This window comes from Homalodisca vitripennis, unplaced genomic scaffold (assembly GCF_021130785.1).
Source record: "Homalodisca vitripennis isolate AUS2020 unplaced genomic scaffold, UT_GWSS_2.1 ScUCBcl_2328;HRSCAF=6962, whole genome shotgun sequence".
Lineage (NCBI taxonomy): Eukaryota > Metazoa > Arthropoda > Insecta > Hemiptera > Cicadellidae > Homalodisca > Homalodisca vitripennis.
In genome coordinates this window covers 61,081-82,966 of record NW_025778451.1, presented here as the reverse complement: position 1 = coordinate 82,966, position 21,886 = coordinate 61,081, and the positions used below count along the sequence as shown (strand labels likewise).

At 34.3% G+C, this 21,886-nt stretch overlaps 1 protein-coding gene across 1 annotated transcript in view; it reads left to right on the top strand.

Annotated features, from left to right (window-relative positions):
* The window catches only part of LOC124371964 (RAB11-binding protein RELCH homolog), a gene marked incomplete at its 5' end in the record, with an annotated part of 77,434 nt that overhangs the window by 40,436 nt on the left and 15,112 nt on the right, over positions 1–21,886 (top strand). Inside the window, 8 exons of the mRNA XM_046830332.1 lie at positions 12,226–12,390; positions 13,485–13,617; positions 14,732–14,879; positions 16,699–16,822; positions 18,249–18,371; positions 18,947–19,097; positions 19,334–19,469; positions 20,848–20,911. Of these exons, the coding sequence (XP_046686288.1) occupies positions 12,226–12,390; positions 13,485–13,617; positions 14,732–14,879; positions 16,699–16,822; positions 18,249–18,371; positions 18,947–19,097; positions 19,334–19,469; positions 20,848–20,911 (1,044 nt within the window). The remainder of the gene's footprint in view (positions 1–12,225; positions 12,391–13,484; positions 13,618–14,731; positions 14,880–16,698; positions 16,823–18,248; positions 18,372–18,946; positions 19,098–19,333; positions 19,470–20,847; positions 20,912–21,886) is intronic.

Genomic DNA, 21,886 nt, shown 5'->3' with positions numbered 1-21,886 from the left:
TGTGCGTAGGCTAGAGACGCTATCTTTTACAGAAATTAATGTTAGTTTGTTTTGCCGGGTATGGTTCAGACGCAAACGAAAGAGCAACAATAACAATAATAAATTAAATTATACAAACCGACCAAAAAATTTATATATAATTTATTTGAAATAGTTATCACTTTGAAATGTAGATGAATGACAGATGATATCGGAGGGGGGAGGGGTGAGAGAAAGGACCAAGGTCAAGCCCGCCCATATTCTGATAAGATTAGGGCCTCGGCTCCCTCGAGGCCAATCTGTAGAAGGAAAAAAATTAACGTTTTTCTTAAAAATTGAAATTGAAGTTGATTCGAATAATTTGAAGTGACTGAAGTTTTTGCAAATGTTTCTGAATAATACATGGGAAATATAAAAGGAATTTGTTATTGAAAATGATTTAACTAACCTTGTAACAGGTATACCGACATTAACTGCATGCCTGGTATTATAAGAATGTGATGTTTCTGGGAAAATTATGTTGTAATATTTATAAATATGAATTAAAAGATGCTTTATGTACAACTGTCGCAAGGAAAGGAGTGAAGATTCGTGAAAAAGAGTGTCAGTAGGATAACGCTTATTTTTCCTTAATCCTGCTTTTAAGATACATTTTTGTGTTATGTAAAGGGGCTCCAAAACTGATTTTAATGCACCGCCCCAAGCAATGTTACCAAATGTAAGAAGAGATTGGACATAAGCGCAGTACGTTATTTTAATTTCCTTTTCATTTAAAACATCACTTAATCTTCTGAAAGCGAAAATATATTTTCTTACTTTTGCTTGAATATAGGCTATATGATCAGACCATTTAAGGCGATGATCGAAAATTACACCTAGATATTTGTAACTTGTAACACGTTCAATACTTTTACATCCACATGTTAAATTTGCAGAATTGCCGCATTGATGAATTCTCAAACTATTTAAATTGTAATCTGAATTATTGTTCAAAGAAATAGGTAGAAATTTTGTCTTAGATATATTTAGTGAGAGAAAATTTTGATCTAACCATTTTTTCAAAATCATTAAGTCGTTTGTAGCCTTTTCCTGTACTTCCATCCAGTTGTTACCAGAAATAAAAATTAAGCTGTCATCCGCAAACAAAAAGAGTTTTCCATACAGATTTAGTTTAGAAATATTGTTTATATATATTAAAAACAAAATAGGTCCCAATGTACTACCTTGAATCACACCATAATCCACATTTTGAGGATCACTGTTCTCTCCGCAGATGGACACAACCTGTCGCCTCTCGCTCAGGTAGCTGCGGAACCACGCTAGCGCAATGCCGCGGACTCCTATCATTTCTAATTTTGTTAACAAAATAGTGCGATCCACAGAGTCGAATGCTTTTTTTAAATCCAAAAAAACAAGCATGCACCTATTATTTTTTGAAATACTTTTGTTTAAATCTCTGTTGATATCAAATAATGCGTCATTGATACTTTTGTCCGGCCTAAATCCATACTGACACTCACTTAAAATGTTATGGTTTTGTAAAAATGAGACGAGTTGATCCTTAACTATTCGTTCTAAAACCTTAGAGAAAACGCTTAACAATGAGATGGGACGGAAGTTGTTTTTGTTTGTAAATTCATTAGATTTGAAAAGAGGAAAGATTTTTGCTAGCTTAAAATTATCGGGAAATACACCAGTTGAGATACTTAAGTTAATTAAATGTGTTAACTGTTGAGAAATAACATGGATATTAGCCTTGAAGAGGTTAGCCGAGACCCCGTCCATCCCCGGTGCGGAACCACCCCTCAGGCCATTGACCTGGCGTATTACGTCATGTTCAGTCACAGTCTGTAGTGAGAATTCAGTGTTCAGCCAGTAATCAGAGTCACGTACCACCGGATCCCCCCCTGAATCAATCTCGTCGGCCAGGGTTTTGCCAACAGCCGAAAAAAAATCATTGAAATCATTGGCAACCTGTTTTAAAACCTCCTTGCTCAATATAGGTGCACCTGGTAGAAATCTTTGAATAGGAAAGTTATCCCTACATTTATTCCTCCCAATTAATTCGTTAATAATTCCCCAAAACAATTTAGCATTTTTTCTACAGTCATTTAATTTCATTCTATAGTAATCCCGCTTTGTAGATTTTATTGAGTTGCTTAAATCACGTCTTAACATATTATAATAAGTTCTAAGATCACGATTAAAAGGTTGTTTTTTTAAGATTTTACTAATTTTATCCCTTTTACGAATCAAGTTTACTAAGTCATTGGAAATCCATGGCTTAAGTTTTTTCTTCCGTGTTGTGGGATGTTTTATTTCTTTTTTAGCGATAGATAAAGATTCAGTAATCACGCCCGAAAAATTGGCTGAACATTCGTTGACATCATAACAATTCAGGACGGGATCCCAGTTTGAGGTGATAAGACACTCGGTAAACAGTTTTTCGTCAGTATACGTAATCGGTGCTAGTGGTGTGTCAGTGGCAGTCGCGTGGACCGTGATCCTGAGGCCGGTGCTGTAGTGGTCAGTGACGGCGGTGTGCAGCACGGCGGCCTGCACACTCTGCATGTCGTTGTATCTCACAAACACGTGGTCCAGGCAGGTCGTGCTGTGCTCCGTCACCCGAGTCGCTTTGTCCACACATTGTACAAGTCCATGACCAATAAGGCAGTTTAAATATCTGTTAGTAATATCGTCAGGTGCAAAAAGGTTAATATTCATGTCTCCTAGTAAAATGCATTTTTTATTACGTTCTACATTGTTATAATAGCTGTCGAGACCATCTATAAAACTACCAACGTCACTGTCAAATGTTCTGTATAGTGCCAAAATGTTGTAATGAGTATTTAGGTAAGTGAAGTTAAGTGAAATGCCGTAAACGTCACCCAAAGTAGCTTGTGATGTAACTGCAGAAAGTCGCTTATTTACATAAACAATGACGCCGTCATTCTGGTTCCGTAATTTATCACTCAGTACAAGGTCAAACCCCTCAATGTTCACTCCCTCCTCCCCCTCCTTCAGCCAACACTCCGTTAGAACAATTACATCTACATTGCTAACTATCAAACTCAAATATACCTTTAACTCATCAAAGTTTTTAGAAAAACTTCTAATATTAGAATGGAAAAAGTTAATGTTACTACTGATAACCCTGTTACTCTCCGTAAAACTGTAGAAATCTTTAAATTTAAGTGGGCTATCAATCTCTAAACATTCCTTTGGTAAATCATTATCACCACTGTCATCAATCATTATTATCACAGGCTGCCTGCCCGCCCTAATATGATTATAAGTTTAAGATAGCAATATTATCATATTATATTATATTATATCATATAAAATAATATAGGATAAGACATTGAAGAAAATTTAAAATAAACGCTGTTGGTTTACAACAGTAATAATCATCCAAATTATAGCTATATACATAATAAAACAAATATATACACACATCTACACTCACGAGCACACTCACACATACACAAACGTACATACATATGCACATACATGTACATATTGTCAAAATAATATTGATTTGTTTTTAAGATATTGTAACAACTCCTTCAAACAGTATGAAAATGAAGACTAATATTTTAACTTACAGTTCAAATGTTCTAACTACAGCAAGTAATCTATACAAATAAAATTGTGAAATAACGGTTTTATAACTGCAAAATTTAAGTTATTTTATTTTATTTAAACGGAATACATAGCTAAAATGAAGAAAAATTACTTAAATAAATGTTGTATCTTTGTAACAGTGACAAGCATACAATCTATAGCTGTATACATACACGCACGCACGCACGCACGCGCGCACGCACACACACACACACACACACACACACACACACACACACACACGCACACACACACACAGCCATACATACACCTATAGACACACTTATAAGTATACATGGTTTGTTAATATTTTCAAAACAAATTTAATTATATACTAATATATAATTATAAACTCTATAAAAATTATAATTATAATTATAAACTCATAATTTACCTGGTATAATAAGGAAAAGTAAAATTTTAACTTTTATTACGAATAAAACTCTACAATTATTTTAATCAGAAGATCTCATTAATCTTTTAAACTTAACTTAAAACAAGGTCTAATCTTGACTACAAACAACATTTAAAAATAACGATTGTGATTGTAATAAATTATAATAAGTATTGTTAAAAAAACTAACTTAAAAACACTTCTTCTATTTAAACTGAAATAAACTTCTAATTGATATGAACCTATCATGTTAAATAGGTATAGACAAAGATGCTTTAGTTTTATAAATTATTGCATTGACATTTTACTAGCTTATATATTATTTTATTATGTATAAATAACAAGAAGTAATTCTAAATGATGTCAGGACAGTTTTGTTTCTATTTAATTTTGGTATAATGATCCTTTAAAATGTATAACAAGAAAATAAGTTTTTAACTCATCTCATTATAGATAAAATGAAATATTACTTATATTAAAATGAAACAAACTTAGCCTATACTATTTCCAACTTGTTTTTAATGACATTAATAAACACCTTTATTTGGAAATTGTTAAACTATTTAACTCTGGTATTCATAAATGTATCTAAATTTTTAAGAGAACAAAAATGTAGCTTACAGGAAAGATATATTTTTACTTGGTGTCGCTGTGCGGAGCAGGCTGAGCCTGCGGGTGGTGGTCGAGTCCATCCAGCTCCTGGATGCTGCGGTAGATCCGGATGGCACGTGAGTCCTGCGTCACCCGGACGAACACCTTGCCGTCCTTACTCCAGGCGTAGGCCAGGGATTTGGCTCTGACTCCAGCCTTGCAGTGCTGCAGCAGGGCCTTGTTGTGCTGAGTCAAGTGTTCGTTGATGAACACAGGTCCCGGGGTAAACGAAGTGTACAGGTCTGTCGTCTGGATCCTCTTCTTCTTGGCCGAGGCCAACCAGTCAGCTCTTGTAGTTCGACGTGCAAACTGGACCACGATTGATGGGTGGAAGCGACGATCTCTAGGTCCCGGAAGACGGTGAGCAATAGAGATGTCTTGTCTCTCAAAGGGAACTCCGAGCGCTCCAGATATTGCCTCCAGGATGGCGTAGACGTCCTCTCCTCCCGTCTGTGGAACACCGCGGATTTCAAGATTCCCCATTCTAGAGTATTGATCTTGCTCGATGATACTCCACTCGGCGTCCCTCACCCTCTTCGAAAGTTTAGAGTTTTCACTCCTTAACTCTATACACTGTTCTTTAAGAATTTTATTCTCTTCTTCGACCACAGACATTCTAGCGGTCACCGCGGCAAGAGAGTCTTGGATCACGGACATGCTCCGCTCAAGACCACTGAAGCTCGCCTTAAACATCTTATTGTCTTCTGCGATCTGATTCTGTATACTCCTCAGTAGACTGAGCATAGAGGTGTCCTCAGAGTCCGATTTACTTCCCACGGATGCCGTGTCTTTGCTACAGTCTTCACACTGCCACACAGCGCCACTCGCGATCAATCCTTTAAGTTTAGCAACCGTGCGAATTCGGCAACACCCGGGGTGAAATTCGGCTTTGCACTCTGCGCACTTTGCCATTTCCGAAGGCTTCGAAAATGCCTCGTTACACTTTGAACACACCATTATAAATAGAATGAAAACCACTCACACTCCTAAAATCGCAGAACAAGTAATTCAGAATATAAATAATAGAAATATATTACACCCAAATGTTCGGAAGTACAGATATCGAGGCAGACGCTCGCAGGTCGGAACGGGCGGGCAGGCAGGCAGAAACACGGTCTACTCTAGCTGTACGGAGCGCTTATCTCTGCGACCTTCCAGCTCGGCTGACTGATAACGACTGAATTTCAGTCGTCATGTACAAGTCAAGTACAAGTCATGTACTGTATCGATCTTATTTTCTAGGACAATTCTCTTATCATCTTTAGCGTTCAGTGCCAGCTTGTTTATGGTAACAGTGTACAACTCATGTTTATAACTTTTGATGACTGTCATCTCCCTAAATTCTTCTTTATCTTCGAACAAACATCTCTTCAAGTTTTCGATATTTATTGTTTTATTTACAACGCTTCTCTTAATTCCTTTACACCTAACTGGGTTTTTATCTAGATATTTGTACGAGTACATCTTAGACCTTAAACCACAAAATTCTTCTAAAACTTTGCTATTTAACTCATCTTTGAATTTCCCTATTACCTTCTTATTTTTAGTAGTGAAACATTCATGATCTTTTGGATAATCACTTGTATCAAAGTCATCTATATTTTCTTTAATAATCTTAAAAGGATCTCGTTTCAATTCTAGAAAATAACTGTCTGTATCCATGTAACACAGATTCAAATCTGGATCAAAACTCTTTAATTTTTCATAATAAAATTTATACATTAACAACTTTGACAAATCAAGTACTGAAAACCCTATGTAAATCGGCTTGTTAAATTTTACTTTCTGTTTGTACATGTGACTCGCTATACAGTTGTCGTCAAAGATAGTGAAGCTTTTGAAGTTCGTTTTCTTGGCCTGTTTCATTGAAAATTCTTCATTTCCTAGTCTAATATCGCATCTATTTCGCACATTTTCCATACTTTTTCCAAAAACTGAGTTGTTCATCAGCTTATAAAAGTCCTTTTCAAAGTCGCTTGTAGCTTTGGTTCTCATGTTTGTGTTAAAATCAATGTATTCTTTCATAAAAGGCTTCTGATCGAATGCAATAACTCTATTCACATGTTTCAAAATCATACCTTGTTCCAAATAGAACTTCAAATTTCTCGAATGAACAACGTATTCAGTTTTATCCAGTAGAGTTGTGCAAAGTTTGTTTTTATAATGTTCGGGAGCAAGAGGTAAATCCTTGTGATGTTCGTGTAAATTTGTTGGATATCCAAGATCAACTTCGAGAATATAGCCATAATCTTCGTCGCCAGTGAGTTCCAAAATTGTTTCTTTCCATTCTGCAGTTGTGTAAGTTTTTGGATCCATCCACTTGATATCACTAAACGGCAGTTTTTGCATTAGGCCATACCCATAAAGGTTATTAGCATCAACGTATAACAAATAGTTTTCGGGCTTTGTCTTATCGAAATCTTTCAAATATTTGTTATTTACTTTAACATATCGCTTAATACACTGAGAAATGCCCCCGCGAATGCCTTTTTCAATCATCAAATACATATTATAATCGTTAATTAGCTGAAGCTCAATTTTCGTTAATTTTAACATTGCGTCCCATGCGAGACTGGGAGCTGTTAGATAGTGTGCCGGATCGAGTTTATAACAATTAAGGCAAATGTTTCTGAAATTTTCGAATATATCAGCAAGCAATAAAACATCTTGGATATTGTACAAATCAGAGTAATTTCCAAGATTTTTCTCTTTTAATTTGTTCCAAACGCTCAAGTAGTGTTGATAATCTTTCTCAGATATGCTCTCGTCTGTCAAAAGTGAATAGAAATCTTGAATTTTCAGCTGTTCTGTGTAATCAAGTTTTTCAATACTATCGATAAATTCGTAAGGAAATATGCCTTTTCCAGATAGAATTTTAAAGATTTCTTCTTCGTCATTTGGCTGTCTTTCTATTATCTCATTCAGTCCATCTTGTATAAAATGATTTGTATGTTTGAAGTCTTCTCTCTTTAGATTTTTAGCTAACTTTTCTATAGACGAGGCCATGAATCTGAACGTGTCTACAAACGAAAACTTGATGAATTTTCTTGGCTTATCACCTTCGAATTCATAGCCATATCCAGAATTTACAGAATAATTTATATATTTTTCATCGGTGTTTGCAATCAAATCAACATTTCCATATTGTTTAGCCAATTCTTTTATGTACAAATGAGTATCGTAATTTGACATATTGTGGCAGAAAACGGGAATATTCTGAGGAAATTTCAAATTTAGATTGCAACATGCATGAGCTGCGCCTCGAAACTTGCCGGTTAAATGACAATGATCTCTCACTTTATTATAACTCTTATCTTTCCAACTATCAGGAGTAAAACCATACTGAATTGACCCAACATCATAAGCAGACCATTCACAGATATGACAAACGTTTGAATTTTGATACGAAATTTCTTCTTCTTCTGTCAATTTCATAGGTTTCATGTTCTTAGAATTATATTTTTTCGCTATGTATTTCGATAATTTATTGAGTTCTTCAAACAATTTTGTTGGGACGCTTTTCAAATCTTCTTCATTTTTGGCACGATAACATATCGGTTTGTACATGCGATTGGTCACATTCGACACTAAATATAGAGTAAAACCATAAGGAATGTGCCTCTGAATCTTGGTTGTAGTCGATCTTTGTGGATTGTTCTTGCATGTGGGAATCTTCTCTAATATGCTTTCAAAATCCATATAAATTACGTAAGGATGGTTAAATTTCTTTTGATAATTAGTAAATTTAGTTGTTTGACCTGGAAATGGCATAATTGGCTTACAAACTTCATGATTTTTACAAATTTCTAAGTGATCTGTTAAATCTCCAGATTTGTAAAAATGGCTTAAACATCTTCTACACAAAAATTTTCTTTCTTTATGTTTAGACAACTGCGAAGAAACAAGCTTATTTAAATCGGTTATCAAAACATAATGAGATTTATCATCTTGTTTAACATACAATAAATCAATGTTTGTTTCAGCGTCATATTTTTCAGAAATTTGTAACGGAACAATGTTAATATTTTCATCAAAACTGTAGACATTGATAGACATTGTTGGATACTTATACTTGGAATTGTAGCTTCGTTTTTCAAATATTTGTATATCTTTCAGAGACATTGGATACTCAAAACCTGAAAATATTTCGTCATTCACAAATTTTTCGTATTGCTTTACACGTTCACAGTCTCTTTCTGGTTTTTCAATAGCACATCTTATTGAGTAAATAAAGCAAAAATCATCTCTATTTTTTATATTTATACAAGCTTTTTTATCTTTGATATTCTTTGGTAAATCGATGTATGATCCTGCATTCATCATTTCGTGTTTGTTAAGGCTCAAAACTAGTTGTTTACAACTTTTAAATGTCCATCCGGAACCTTTATTTGGATTATTCGTTTGTTCTCGATGTGTTAATTTATTAAATTGCTTAGTAATAAAGTCGTTTACGTCAAAGATTTCGTCTGCTTTGATAGTAAAATACATTAGACATGTTTGCGGTTCACCATTCACTAAAGTTCGTTCGTATTCACATTCCAAAGAGAGATAGCCCTTCATATTTTTAACATTTTCTTGAAATTTCTCGATTAAACTTTTAATTTCTGACCGTATAATTGAAAGATATTTGTAAATTGACATGGAATTGTCGTTCAAGTTTGTTAAAATGTATTGCTTGAAAAGACCGTGTATTGAGGATAAAACTTCTACATCAATGATATTTTCGGATTTTACTTTAAGAGTTTTATCAATTTCTTCGATCATTTCAGACTTGGTTTTATCGTTAGTACCGATAGCCAACTTTTCAGCTATTGAATGAAGTTTTTCATCATTAAATAGGTCGAGATTTTTCTTTTCAACTTTGAAATTTCTCTTTAATTCACGTAATTTCTCAATATTAAACATGTTTTCGTGATCGGCAATTTTATTTTCTCTAGCCCATTGTCTTAAATAATTTAGTTCATTATCGTAAATTTGCTTGTTTTTTTCGTGACTTTTAGAATTATAATGGCGATCATAGTTTTTTCTTAACATTTCTTTTTTGCAGAACGGACATGATATTTTTTCGCGCTCCATTTAGATAGAAAAATTTATTTAACTAAATGGTGCTTGTAAACCAACGATTGCGCCTCTCACGGCGTGATATCACTACGGATATGACGCAGGCGAAGCGATTATCGTGATGGTCGGTCTGTAGTAGCACACCTCGACTGTCATTGATACACACAGCGCAATCTTTCGGAACTAAAATGTCGGTAATGCAGATTTTCTTTTAAGAATAAAAATTGTGTTCCCGTTTTACTATTATAACATTTTCTTTTTCAAAATGTTAGATAATTTTACCTATTTTAAATATGCGTACATTTTGTTACTTGTAATTTTCAAATTATATTTTAAATTAATTTCTTAAATTTTTACTTCTCGATGGGCTGTTGTATTGTGTTGCTGAGTATATATGTCCGCGAATTCGGTTTGGTCGGTTAGGAAGTTTACTTCTGAACTGTTTCAATGCGAGTGGCCATAGCGGAGAAACACCAAGTTCAGAAGTATTCAGATCGTATTCCGGAACCATTTCTCTATCCGTATCTCGCTCTTCTCTCTCTCTCTAGCCTGAATATAGATCCTAGCCTATAAACGGCAGAAGTGATCGTGTCATAGGCATAAAAAGAGAGGGAGAGAGAAAGAGACAGAGGGAGGAGAAAAGGTCGACCGAGAAATGGTTTTGCACTTTTTGACTTTGAATTTTTTCTATTTAAATGGAGTTCTTGAAAGAGTTAAATGATATTGGAGAATGTAAGTTTAAAGCGTATAAGAAGTTAAAATGAATTGGAAGAAAGGAAGAAACATAGAATCTTGAATTTGGAGAAAATGAAAGATAAATTCGGGTTTACAATAATTGCCGAGTTGGAAGATTGTAAAGTACACTTGCCGAACAGATTTTTGACTGTTTTGGATGAAAAAAAGATTAAAGAATTAAACAAAAATGAAAAATTACACTTGATTGTTACTGGAAAGAAGACTATAAAAGATAAAGAAATTATAACAATTAACTTTGTAGAATAAAGTCTTAACTCTAAAACTTGCAGTCCCTCCCCACGTCATAGTACTGTTTTGATAACCATAGTTGGTGTCTTTCTTCATAGGAATCACATGGAATATTATCTACAGTAATACCTTTTGTTTCACACAAAATGTGGCTATATTCTATAAGAAAAATTCTATAATGCTCTTTAATGAATTGTGTTGATAAATCTTGATACTTACAAAAATTCCTAAGAAATTCATCAATTAAGTCTTGATTATCTTGAAAGGACGTATAATATGGGAAAAAATGTCATAAAAAAAACGATGAAAACTCTCTGTTTGTTTATTTTTTACTTTCTTTTCAATATCTTTCGTAATTATATTAAATATGTAATCCCTTACTTTTTTAGTTTTTTGCCGATAGTAAAACACTCCATTAGACGTTTTTTCTGCAAAAGACTTTACAAGTTCTTTGAATTCTGTATCATTTAAGGAAAGTATCAACTGTTCTTTAAAATGTTTTGGTAATTCGTTGAACTCGTTAAAATTGTCTTTCTTTGTAAGTTTTTGAAATGCTAGAAACTGAAGAGAGCTTGGTGAGTTCATGTTGTTTATTTAGTAGAAAAGTTTTTTATTAAAGTACAGTATGTTTTTAGTAAAAATGTTTTAAATTGATTAAATTTTATTAAGATAAATCCTTTATTCGTAGCAGATTTGACAACATTTTACAAAGCACAGCTTAAGAAAGTAGAAGCAAACAGCTGTAGATTTGGTTAATTTTTCATTCCACAGAGTAGATAGTAATGTACCGATCGCTTTTGGAGACGAACGACTGTAGATTCGGTTAATTTTTCATTGAGATTTGCTGTGTTATTTCTCAGCTTCCTTTATGGTACATTGAACAGTATTTTACATTGCTTTTCGGTCGGCTCCGAAAGTGCGCCAGGAACCCCATATTACTATCTACTTATATATATATATATATATATAGTTTTAGTGGCTTTACTTAAATGTTTACTTTTTAGCAATTTTTGTTCACATAACATTTAGCCTAGAACAAGCCTGATAATGATGCTGATCCATTGATTTGTTCCTAAAATTAAGTATGACTTCATCAGCCATATTACTAATAACCAAAACAAAACATAAACTAAAAATAAATCAGTTAGACAGACACCAAAACACAACGACAGCAGACGTAACTAATAAGACAGTCGGCCCAGTCAACTGGTCACAGTCAAAACAGTTGCTCGCACAAGATGTCTCTTCTAACCATACAAAAAGGAATTAAGTTTGATTCATTGAGTAATAATGTACCTCAATCGATAGCTTGATTATTCTGCCAGTGATTGATATTTGGTTTTAAACCGAAACATCACAAATAATAACCGAAACTTTGCTTGGTGCCGTATACATGGCAGTGCCAATACGCGAGCGGCCTAGCTTCCGTATATACACGGCAGTTGCCAGTTAGAGAGTTAAACAAACTTTAATGATGTCCTTGATTACCACTACTAATTTCTTTAATTTAACTCAGTTTGTTCCTATTCCAGTGTGAGGAGTTGACACTTATTGCTCTCCAAGACAGTGCGACTGCGGTGGCGGACTCTGCAGTTCACATCCTGCTGCCTATCCTCGCCCAGTGGTCGCTGACTCTTCACTACCTACAGGATAAGTTGCTCACCAGACTGCTGTCATCGCTTCACGCTGCTCTCAAGGTATATGGAACTTGATATATTTACCAATGGAGGCACGGAACACTTGGTGAAGTTCAACTGTAAATATGGTGGCTACATGTTCATTAACCCTTTACACTCGAAAGGCCAGCAGCACTAGCTACACCAAGTTTTACCGTAGTTAATCCTCGCAACTCGTATGGCAAGTACAGATGGCCACGCTACTTTCATTGGCAGCGGCCATATTTCTTGTTTGCCTCACCAGATCGGAATTATTTTTGTATATTCTTCATGTTATTTGCATAGTAATTTAAAATGTTTTAAGAAAAAATGAAAAATAATTTTTAATTTATTTTTAATGAATTCTTCTAATACAAAGATAAACATACGTTTGGAAAATTTAATTATTACATGTATATTGTTAACAAAGAGGTAAATAAAATGTTATAAAGTAGGCATTTACTGTTATGTTATACACAGACATGAACTATTTTAAATTTTTCCATCTTTACATTTTTTATGAAATAAAACTTTATTTCATAAAATACATATATATTAATAGTCAAAAATAGTTTGCACTTGTCAAACTTGACATTTTCTAAGTTTCTATCACTTCAGTGTATAGGCCAACTACGCACCATTCGTCTTATTTGCACAGTCAATGTTTAGAAAAGAATTATAAGCTAATTTAAATGTACTACTTTACCTAAAAATTTCTTTAAAATAAAGCTGCTCGATAGGTTTCAGCACTCACAATTCATAATAAAACAAAGAGAATATTAGAAGATAATTGCTATGTTTAGTGGGCAGTGGTGTTGGTCTTACAAGCTGTGGACGTATTATATCTAGGCTAGCACAGCTAGATATACAAGCTGAGATCACATTATGGCAAACATTAATCTGCGCTTCTGACAAAATGGCAGCGGCCAGTAGAGCTCCAAGAACAAATTATGAATATTTCTTTTGAGTGCACAGGGTTAAACAGGAGAGCCAGTCTTGTCAAATAAACACACTCAATTTACCTCGTGGTTTTAGATTTTGCTAAAATGTTGTATACTCATCGTGATTCAAAATATTTAAATAAATGATTATGACTGTTGTAAACTGACTCACAACTCGGCTGTGTTGTGTTTCAGCGCAGTGGAGGTGGAGCTAGTGTGCTGCTGCTGTCAGCCGTACGATCGCTCCTACCGTACCTGGTGATGAGTGTGGCCGCTGTGGAAACAGTCACCAGTAGAATACTGCCAGGACTACCCCTAGCTGAGCCACGTACGTTTTCTCACTCTTTTATGACCATGTAAAAAAAGTATGTTTTCATTCACTGTAAATGTGTGTAATTAAGCATCAGGAATGACCAAACAAATGGACCAGTTAGACTGATTTTGTATTTCTTTTTTAATCTTAGTATCTTAATTTTCTACCTCATTACCTCATTTTGTATTTGCCAAATAACCACAATTGTCCACAATACTAATTTTTGTGATAAAAATAATTATTATAACCATTGTCTTAATGTTAAGCAAAATACATTACTTATAGTTTAAAACTTTTGAAGGATTAAATTTTAATTTCAGTTAAAATGAAATTGCAACTTATAGAGAGATGAGAGATTGTTTGGTTTGCATTAATCTCAATTATGTCAGTCTAATTCAGGAATTTTTTCAGGGAATCTTCAATTTCAATGTATTTTGACTTTTAACCCTTGCCACACCATAGACGGTTATATTAGAATGGTAGTCTTTGACAAAAACGCCAAACACAATTATATCTGATATTATAGATTATGTCTCTTGGAGAGATTTTTAGTTTACAAAAATCCTTTGAAATGCCCGGTGCAAGCTCCGTGCTTATCGTGGTTCTTATTTATTATAATTATTTAAAGATATAATTGTATCTTTAAATAATGATACGCATCTGAGAATGCTTATTATTTTTTAAATAAAAAAAGATGTTAAGGAAAAATCTCAAAAACTTTTGCATTTTATTGTTTAAATATTCAAAAAGTACATCAGAAAACTAAACAGTGCTTTTGGATGTGTATTAATTATATCTTTACATTGAGACAGCTCCCATCAAAAAGGGCGTTGGGGTGTATGAGGTTTAACATTGTTCTTATGGGGGAAACCTCAAGGTCATTTCACTACAGCCGACTCTGAACTATTCACAAGATCTACTTAACACATGATGAATACAAAGCTACTAAGAACAAGTGCTGGAACATGTGTAAACAGCTGTACAACACTACAAGTATAAACATGACAATGTATTAGCATATTTACAGTAGTAAGGAATATCCCAGGTTTTCTATATTTAACATCTGAATTTGATTTTTAAATAGTAGCCTCAGTGAGTTTACAATAAAATGCATTGATTTTTTTTTTAGGTTCAGGGTTTGCGGACTTGTGTCAAGGTCTGGCCAATCCTGCAATATTCTACAACGGAGAGTTCACGGTGGGCTCGGTGATGAGTGCCTTTGACGTCGTTGTAAGAGAAACTCGGTGGTCGGAACTTGACTGGGTTCTCAACACAATGTAAGCTCTAAGTTATAAGAGAAACTCTGTGGTTGGAACTTGACTGGGTTCTCAACACAATGTAAGCTCTAAGTTATAAGAGAAACTCTGTGGTTGGAACTTGACTGGGTTCTCAAAACAATGTAAGCTCTAAGTTATAAGAGAAACTCTGTGGTTGGAACTTGACTGGGTTCTCAACACAATGTAAGCTCTAAGTTATAAGAGAAACTCTGTGGTTGGAACTTGACTGGGTTCTCAAAACAATGTAAGCTCTAAGTTATAAGAGAAACTCTGTGGTTGGAACTTGACTGGGTTCTCAACACAATGTAAGCTCTAAGTTATAAGAGAAACTCTGTGGTTGGAACTTGACTGGGTTCTCAAAACAATGTAAGCTCTAAGTTATAAGAGAAACTCTGTGGTTGGAACTTGACTGGGTTCTCAAAACAATGTAAGCTCTAAGTTATAAGAGAAACTCTGTGGTTGGAACTTGACTGGGTTCTCAACACAATGTAAGCTCTAAGTTATAAGAGAAACTCTGTGGTTGGAACTTGACTGGGTTCTCAACACAATGTAAGCTCTAAGTTATAAGAGAAACTCTGTGGTTGGAACTTGACTGGGTTCTCAACACAATGTAAGCTCTAAGTTATAAGAGAAACTCTGTGGTCGGAACTTGACTGGGTTCTCAACACAATGTAAGCTCTAAGTTATAAGAGAAACTCTGTGGTCGGAACTTGACTGGGTTCTCAACACAATGTAAGCTCTAAGTTATAAGAGAAACTCAGTGGTTGGAACTTGACTGGGTTCTCAACACAATGTAAGCTCTAAGTTATAAGAGAAACTCTGTGGTTGGAACTTGACTGGGTTCTCAAAACAATGTAAGCTCTAAGTTATAAGAGAAACTCTGTGGTTGGAACTTGACTGGGTTCTCAACACAATGTAAGCTCTAAATTATAAGAGAAACTCTGTGGTTGGAACTTGACTGGGTTTCTCAAAACAATGTAAGCTCTAAGTTATAAGAGAAACTCTGTGGTTGGAACTTGACTGGGTTCTCAACACAATGTAAGCTCTAAGTTATAAGAGAAACTCTGTGGTTGGAACTTGACTGGGTTCTCAAAACAATGTAAGCTCTAAGTTATAAGAGAAACTCAGTGGTTGGAACTTGACTGGGTTCTCAAAACAATGTAAGCTCTAAGTTATAAGAGAAACTCTGTGGTTGGAACTTGACTGGGTTCTCAACACAATGTAAGCTCTAAGTTATAAGAGAAACTCGGTGGTTGGAACTTGACTGGGTTCTCAAAACAATGTAAGCTCTAAGTTATAAGAGAAACTCTGTGGTCAGAAATTTACTTGGTTTTCAAAACAATGTAAGCTCTAAGTTATAAGAGAAACTCTGTGGTCGGAAATTGACTTGGTTTTCAAAACAATGTAAGCTCTAAGTTATAAGAGAAACTCTGTGGTCAGAAATTGACTTGGTTCTCAATACAATGCAAGCTCTAAGTTGTAAGAGAAACTTGGTGGTTTGTAACTTTTGTTTGGTTCACTTCATTTTAATACAATGATATTACTTCGTAGTAGTTGCTGTGACTATTTACTTCTTTTTATTCACCTCACCCATTGGCTACGAACAGTATGGCTCCCTTTTACCGGGATGGCTTGGGATTTTAAGTAACACTTGAAAAAAATATATACTTCAGGTAAAAATTAAAATTTAATTATGTATAATACGCTGAAGAGTTCATATGTTACGGTATCAAATCAATGAAGAATCAGCTAATCTCTGAAAATAAGTTGTGTCATCAACAGTATTATTACATTTTAATTTACTCATTTTTTTCTTCAGGATACCAAAATTGTTGGACAGTTTAGACCTAGTGGACGTAACTAATGAAGATTTACTGAATGGTTTCATCGCATTCTTCAAATCTCTCACGGCTGGTTTCGGAAAGACTGTCACTGTCAATATGGTGAGTAGTGTTCCGGTTTTATTTTTAATATATTATCGAAAAGTGTGCTGATTAATGTTAGTCCAGTGGAATGTAGATATTTCAAATGGTTTACATTTGATCCCTTGATTTTTGTATCACGAATGGTGTTTAAATATAGTGGTTAGTTCATATTTTGTTAGGATAATTCAAATTATTTGTGTCCATTGTATATTATTTCTGAGCTAGAATTTCTAAAAGTAGACGAAGGAGTATTAACCCTTTGCCCACCTTTCCATTAACTTTCCTATTAATTTGCCTCACCACTGTCCAGATCACTGTAATGCCTCCTCAACATGTCTTTGATTAGCCATAGCCATCACTGTATGACACATGACAGTCTGCGTGTACCGATTTATCTTTTTGTCATTGTGTGTTACAGTGTATTAAAATAGTATTATTATTATAAAGACAAGTCGCTAGGCACTGTTTCCCACCCACCACTGGCAACCAACACTGGTCTGTTGTGATATAACTCTGCTATTTTTCAAAAAGAGTTTTAGACTCTCAAAAAAGGACAAGATACTTTTTAGTATCAAGAAATAAACTGTCTAATTAGTATCTTCTGTCAGAAAAGAACCCAAAAATAAAAGATGTATCATTTATTTTTATGTTGAAAAATAAAGTTTTAAATGGTAAGAATAGGAGTGGCAATTTATATTTTAATTTTTACCATCCTTATGTTTTTGACTTTTCTTGTATATTTCATGTATTTTGATAGCCTACATACCATAGTAATGGGAACTAGAACCTTGAAAACTACAGAATATTACAATACAATTTCTAATTTTAAGGTGGTTTTCAATTATTGTGTTTAGAAGTGTTTGATTCCATGGAAAGTTTTCTTTTACCTGTCTATGAAACATAAAAATAGATTCTTATTGCCTAAAAATAGATATGTTTAACTACAAAATGTAATTTATTGTGTTACCGATTGTTTATACAATAATATTAGGAGTATAAATTATTGGCTAAAAATTACTATTAGTTCAGCCTTATATTTTTTATTAGAACAAGTTAGTATATAATAATTGGTTTAAAAGTTCATACATCAAAACTATTATTTATATTCCTTTTTATACAGGACAGTTTATATTTTGGATTTTCTTCAAAACATTTTTAATTATACAAAAAATATAGAATTTTTATGGTAAATTATTAAAACAAATCTTTTTACAATGCATAAAGATTTGTGTAGCATTTATTTCAACATAATATTTATATATATCTTTTTTAGAAAAAACAACAAATTATAGGAGATACTGTAGGTTTGATGATTTAAAAAGAAATAAGTTTGCTAAGAGCAAACGATGTGACAATGTTAGACGTATACCATTGCACAGATCTAAGGTTCAACATGTTCAAACTCATCATGTACGTTTTATAATTACTGTACGTAATGTTTCAGATCAAGCCTATATTCTCTGAAAGGCTGAACATTCTGGAGTCTAGATTAGTCAATTTGGACAAGGACTGGCCTAACCTCTCACTTATACCTGTGTATCTTCTGGCAGTGGTCGCTCCCGTACAGGTGGGTTCATTGCAGCAAAAATTAAAGTAGATTTCTGTAAATCCGAACTAATAGGGATCAAATGCGTTTTAGATTATTACATTTTCTAACTGGCCGAAATAGTTACATATGCACAGTCGAGGATGTTAAATTAATAAATTTAGTACTGTTATAGTAGTTTATATTAAATAATTGATGAATTTGATATCTAGGTATAATGAGCATCTGGAAATTTAGAACAGAATGAACATATAAAATAGAGAATGCATAAGCTTCTACGCCAATCCTTTTTTATGGAAGACTACTAGGACGCTTGTCAAAAAAGCAGTAAAGGAACTAGTAACTGTCAAGAATAAAGTTTTAAGTAAAATATGTGGACCTATACAGAGAGCCATTGTAGTAAAAACCATTTTCTTTAAGTGGGATAGTCCCAAATACACAGAATAGTTTGCATGATTTAGGTGCATATCTCATACAATGATATATATTTTTTCTTATCTCACTTTTTCCAATTATAGGAGTAAAAAGTCAACAGAGTAAATTCTTACAAATGAACACTTTGCTATCTGTACTAATGTTAACGTCTATGTTGGCAGAGTGAGGTGGGAGAAGTTGGCAACACTGTCCAGAGATTCCTGTTGTCCCTGGCGTTGTGTGGCGCCCCTGTAGACTGTCTGCAGGTCAGCGTTTCTCAGCTGTCCAAAGTTCCAGCTTTACACGAAACCCTCATGACCGCGCTGTGGGAAGGTACTTTGTATAGTTTGATATTTATGTTTATTAGAACTACGCAAGAAACAATGTAAGGTCTTTTTGCTGTTTTGGTGTGTTTTTATTTCTACCAACCAACAAATTAGTACTGCATGTACTAAATGTAAATTGAAATCACGTACATGCCGTCCAATGTCACTAGCCAAACAAGACCGAACTTAATTAGATCTAAATCACAACTTTATTTTGATTGTATTCAAGCTTTGTGCCTACAGGAGTGGTACACCCTCGGCCCTCCGTGCGAGCAGTAACAGCCACCATGTTTGGACACGCCATACGCTGTGTAGGAGAGTCCATGACTACCAACCGCATCGTCCCTGCTCTCATCACATTAGCAAGCGATCCTGACATGTGAGTATCAGCTGGATAGTTCCTTCTCCACCATTGGAACAGTCACATTATGTGGTACATCCTCTACGGATCAGTAGTTGGATAGAGAAGTAAGGCAATTTTCTTATACGTGTGGTGACCGAGCAGTAGTCTGTTTTAAGTCTACTGCTACCAGTGCAGCCTATAAATCAGCAAGTTAAAGAAAATATATTATTTATTCATGACAAAATACTGAATAGAAGTGGCTGTGGTATAATTTTACATTAGAAAATAACACTTTATGGTTCTTACAGTGTCAATATTTTATGTGAGGTTTTTGTTGAGTTTTTTGCTCTATAATTCAAGAACTGGAATCTGTTCCTTCAAGTGTCACAACAAAACCTAAGACAAGTTTAAGCGTGTAGACTCTTGCTATAGTCAAGTTTACATTGGCTTGTCCATTCCTGCGTGTTGTTGGTTTGTTAATTATTTTTTTGTGCATGCCTAACCTTATGTCTTTGGATTTGTAAATCTGAAGGTGAGAACAAATTCCAGTTTTTGAAATGGAGTGTTTTATTCTTGTAATATAAGAGTGACAAATGTGTGAAGTTCTGTTATCTTTTTAAAGTGAGTTGGTAAAAGTTCGTTAAACACTCGGGATCGGTCTAACGATTTTTAGACAGCCATTATTTATGCGAAGGAGACTTTTTTAATACTCGTCATGAAGTAATAGATAATGTCAGTTTCCTTTCAATATTAGTTATCGTTATTCGGATAATTACATCATTGTAGTAAAATGTGTGTGTAAACTTTTAAGCGTGTGTAGTTTATGAGTAATAAGTGTTTACAAATAACCAAATAATGTGCTAATAATGTTATGGAAAATAAATAATGATGTTTACTCCATTAAAAAACAATGATTGTTTGTCAACAAAACATTTTATTTAAAATAAAGTTGTTGTGATTGTTTTTTCAGATGCAAAATATTACTTTGAACATAAATAATGTACTTAAAACATAAATATATATTGGATACAATGTACATAGTTATATTACAAGTCCGACTCACTCAGATTTTTTGACCTGAACCTCAATGGGATAAACAATATTAAACTGTATGAACCACAATGTTAAAGTTAATAGTGTTAATAGGTTAGTAGAAGACAAAGGACAAGGATTCTACCCAGTGTTGTACGACACTTTGTGTGCAAATGGTGTCAAGAGTTGTATCGTCTTTTCTTTTTAGGAATGTATAATAATATGCCAATCCAATAGAGAAAACTGGTAGAATGGAATAAGATAAATATTGTTTATGTGTCACAATTAAAGCTGTGTACAAACATTTTGTTGTATCTGAATAATGATAACGATAATTCTACTTTACATTTCCAATTTAAATCCTGTAAACTTTTCTTTACAGTACCGTGAAAACTGCAACCATTCCAGTCTTTGGGACTTTGATAGAATATTCAACAAATAAAGAGGTAATTCAGTAGTTAATTTTTATACACCAAGTAATGAATTTTGACTTTTGGTTAATATTCTGTACTGTATTTGCTATTTTTTTTGGTAAAATTTGTAAGGGTGTAAGTGTAGATCGATAGTAGTAGTCTATTGCAGGAGATAACTGTTGGAGTTTGGTGGGGTTTCTTAAATGTTAAGGGCTGTTGCTAGCCTAGATATTAGGGTGTGTCACCCCTTCCCGCCTTGACTAGAGAGGCTGGTACAGAGCTGGCTTCCTCTTCTTCAAACGAGACATGACAGATAAATTCCCAAAATTCTTCCTCATGGATCTCCACAGGATGCGGCCTATACCCCAACCTTACCCATCCAGAATATCCTGTCACTCTGGAAGCAGCGCTAAAGTCCTTTTAGGACTAAGTGCAATTTATAAGCTTCTTGTCCTAAGAGATAAAATTAAAAAAAAACTTTCTTACTTATTACTCTTTTACTCCCAGGGCCATTTATATCGGAGGTGATATTTAGCCGCACCAACAAAACTCCTCCATCTTGAACGGTCCTCTGCATCTTCCTCTGAAGCGACCATCTTCTCCATATCAGCCTTCACCTGGTTCCACCATCTCACTTTCGGTCTCCCACGGGGCCGTCTTCCTTCTGGGTTACCGTACATTACCCTCCTCAGTTTGCACTCCTGTTCTCTTCTCAAAACATGGCCTGCCCAACGGAGTCTTCTGCACTTTATTTCTCCTATTACATCCGTAGTATTGTAGAGCTCCCTGATTTCTCTATTATGTTTTCTTCTCCATACCCCTTGTTCATATGATGGCCCATAAATTTTACGTAAAATTCTATTCTCGAAAACTAGAAGCTTTTTCTCATCCTTCTTATTTAGCCTCCACGTTTCAGATCCGTACAAAAGCACTGGACATATAATTGTTTTGTATATTCTAGTTTTAGTTTTGTGAGAGAGAGATTTGGTTGAAAGTATCCTATTGCAT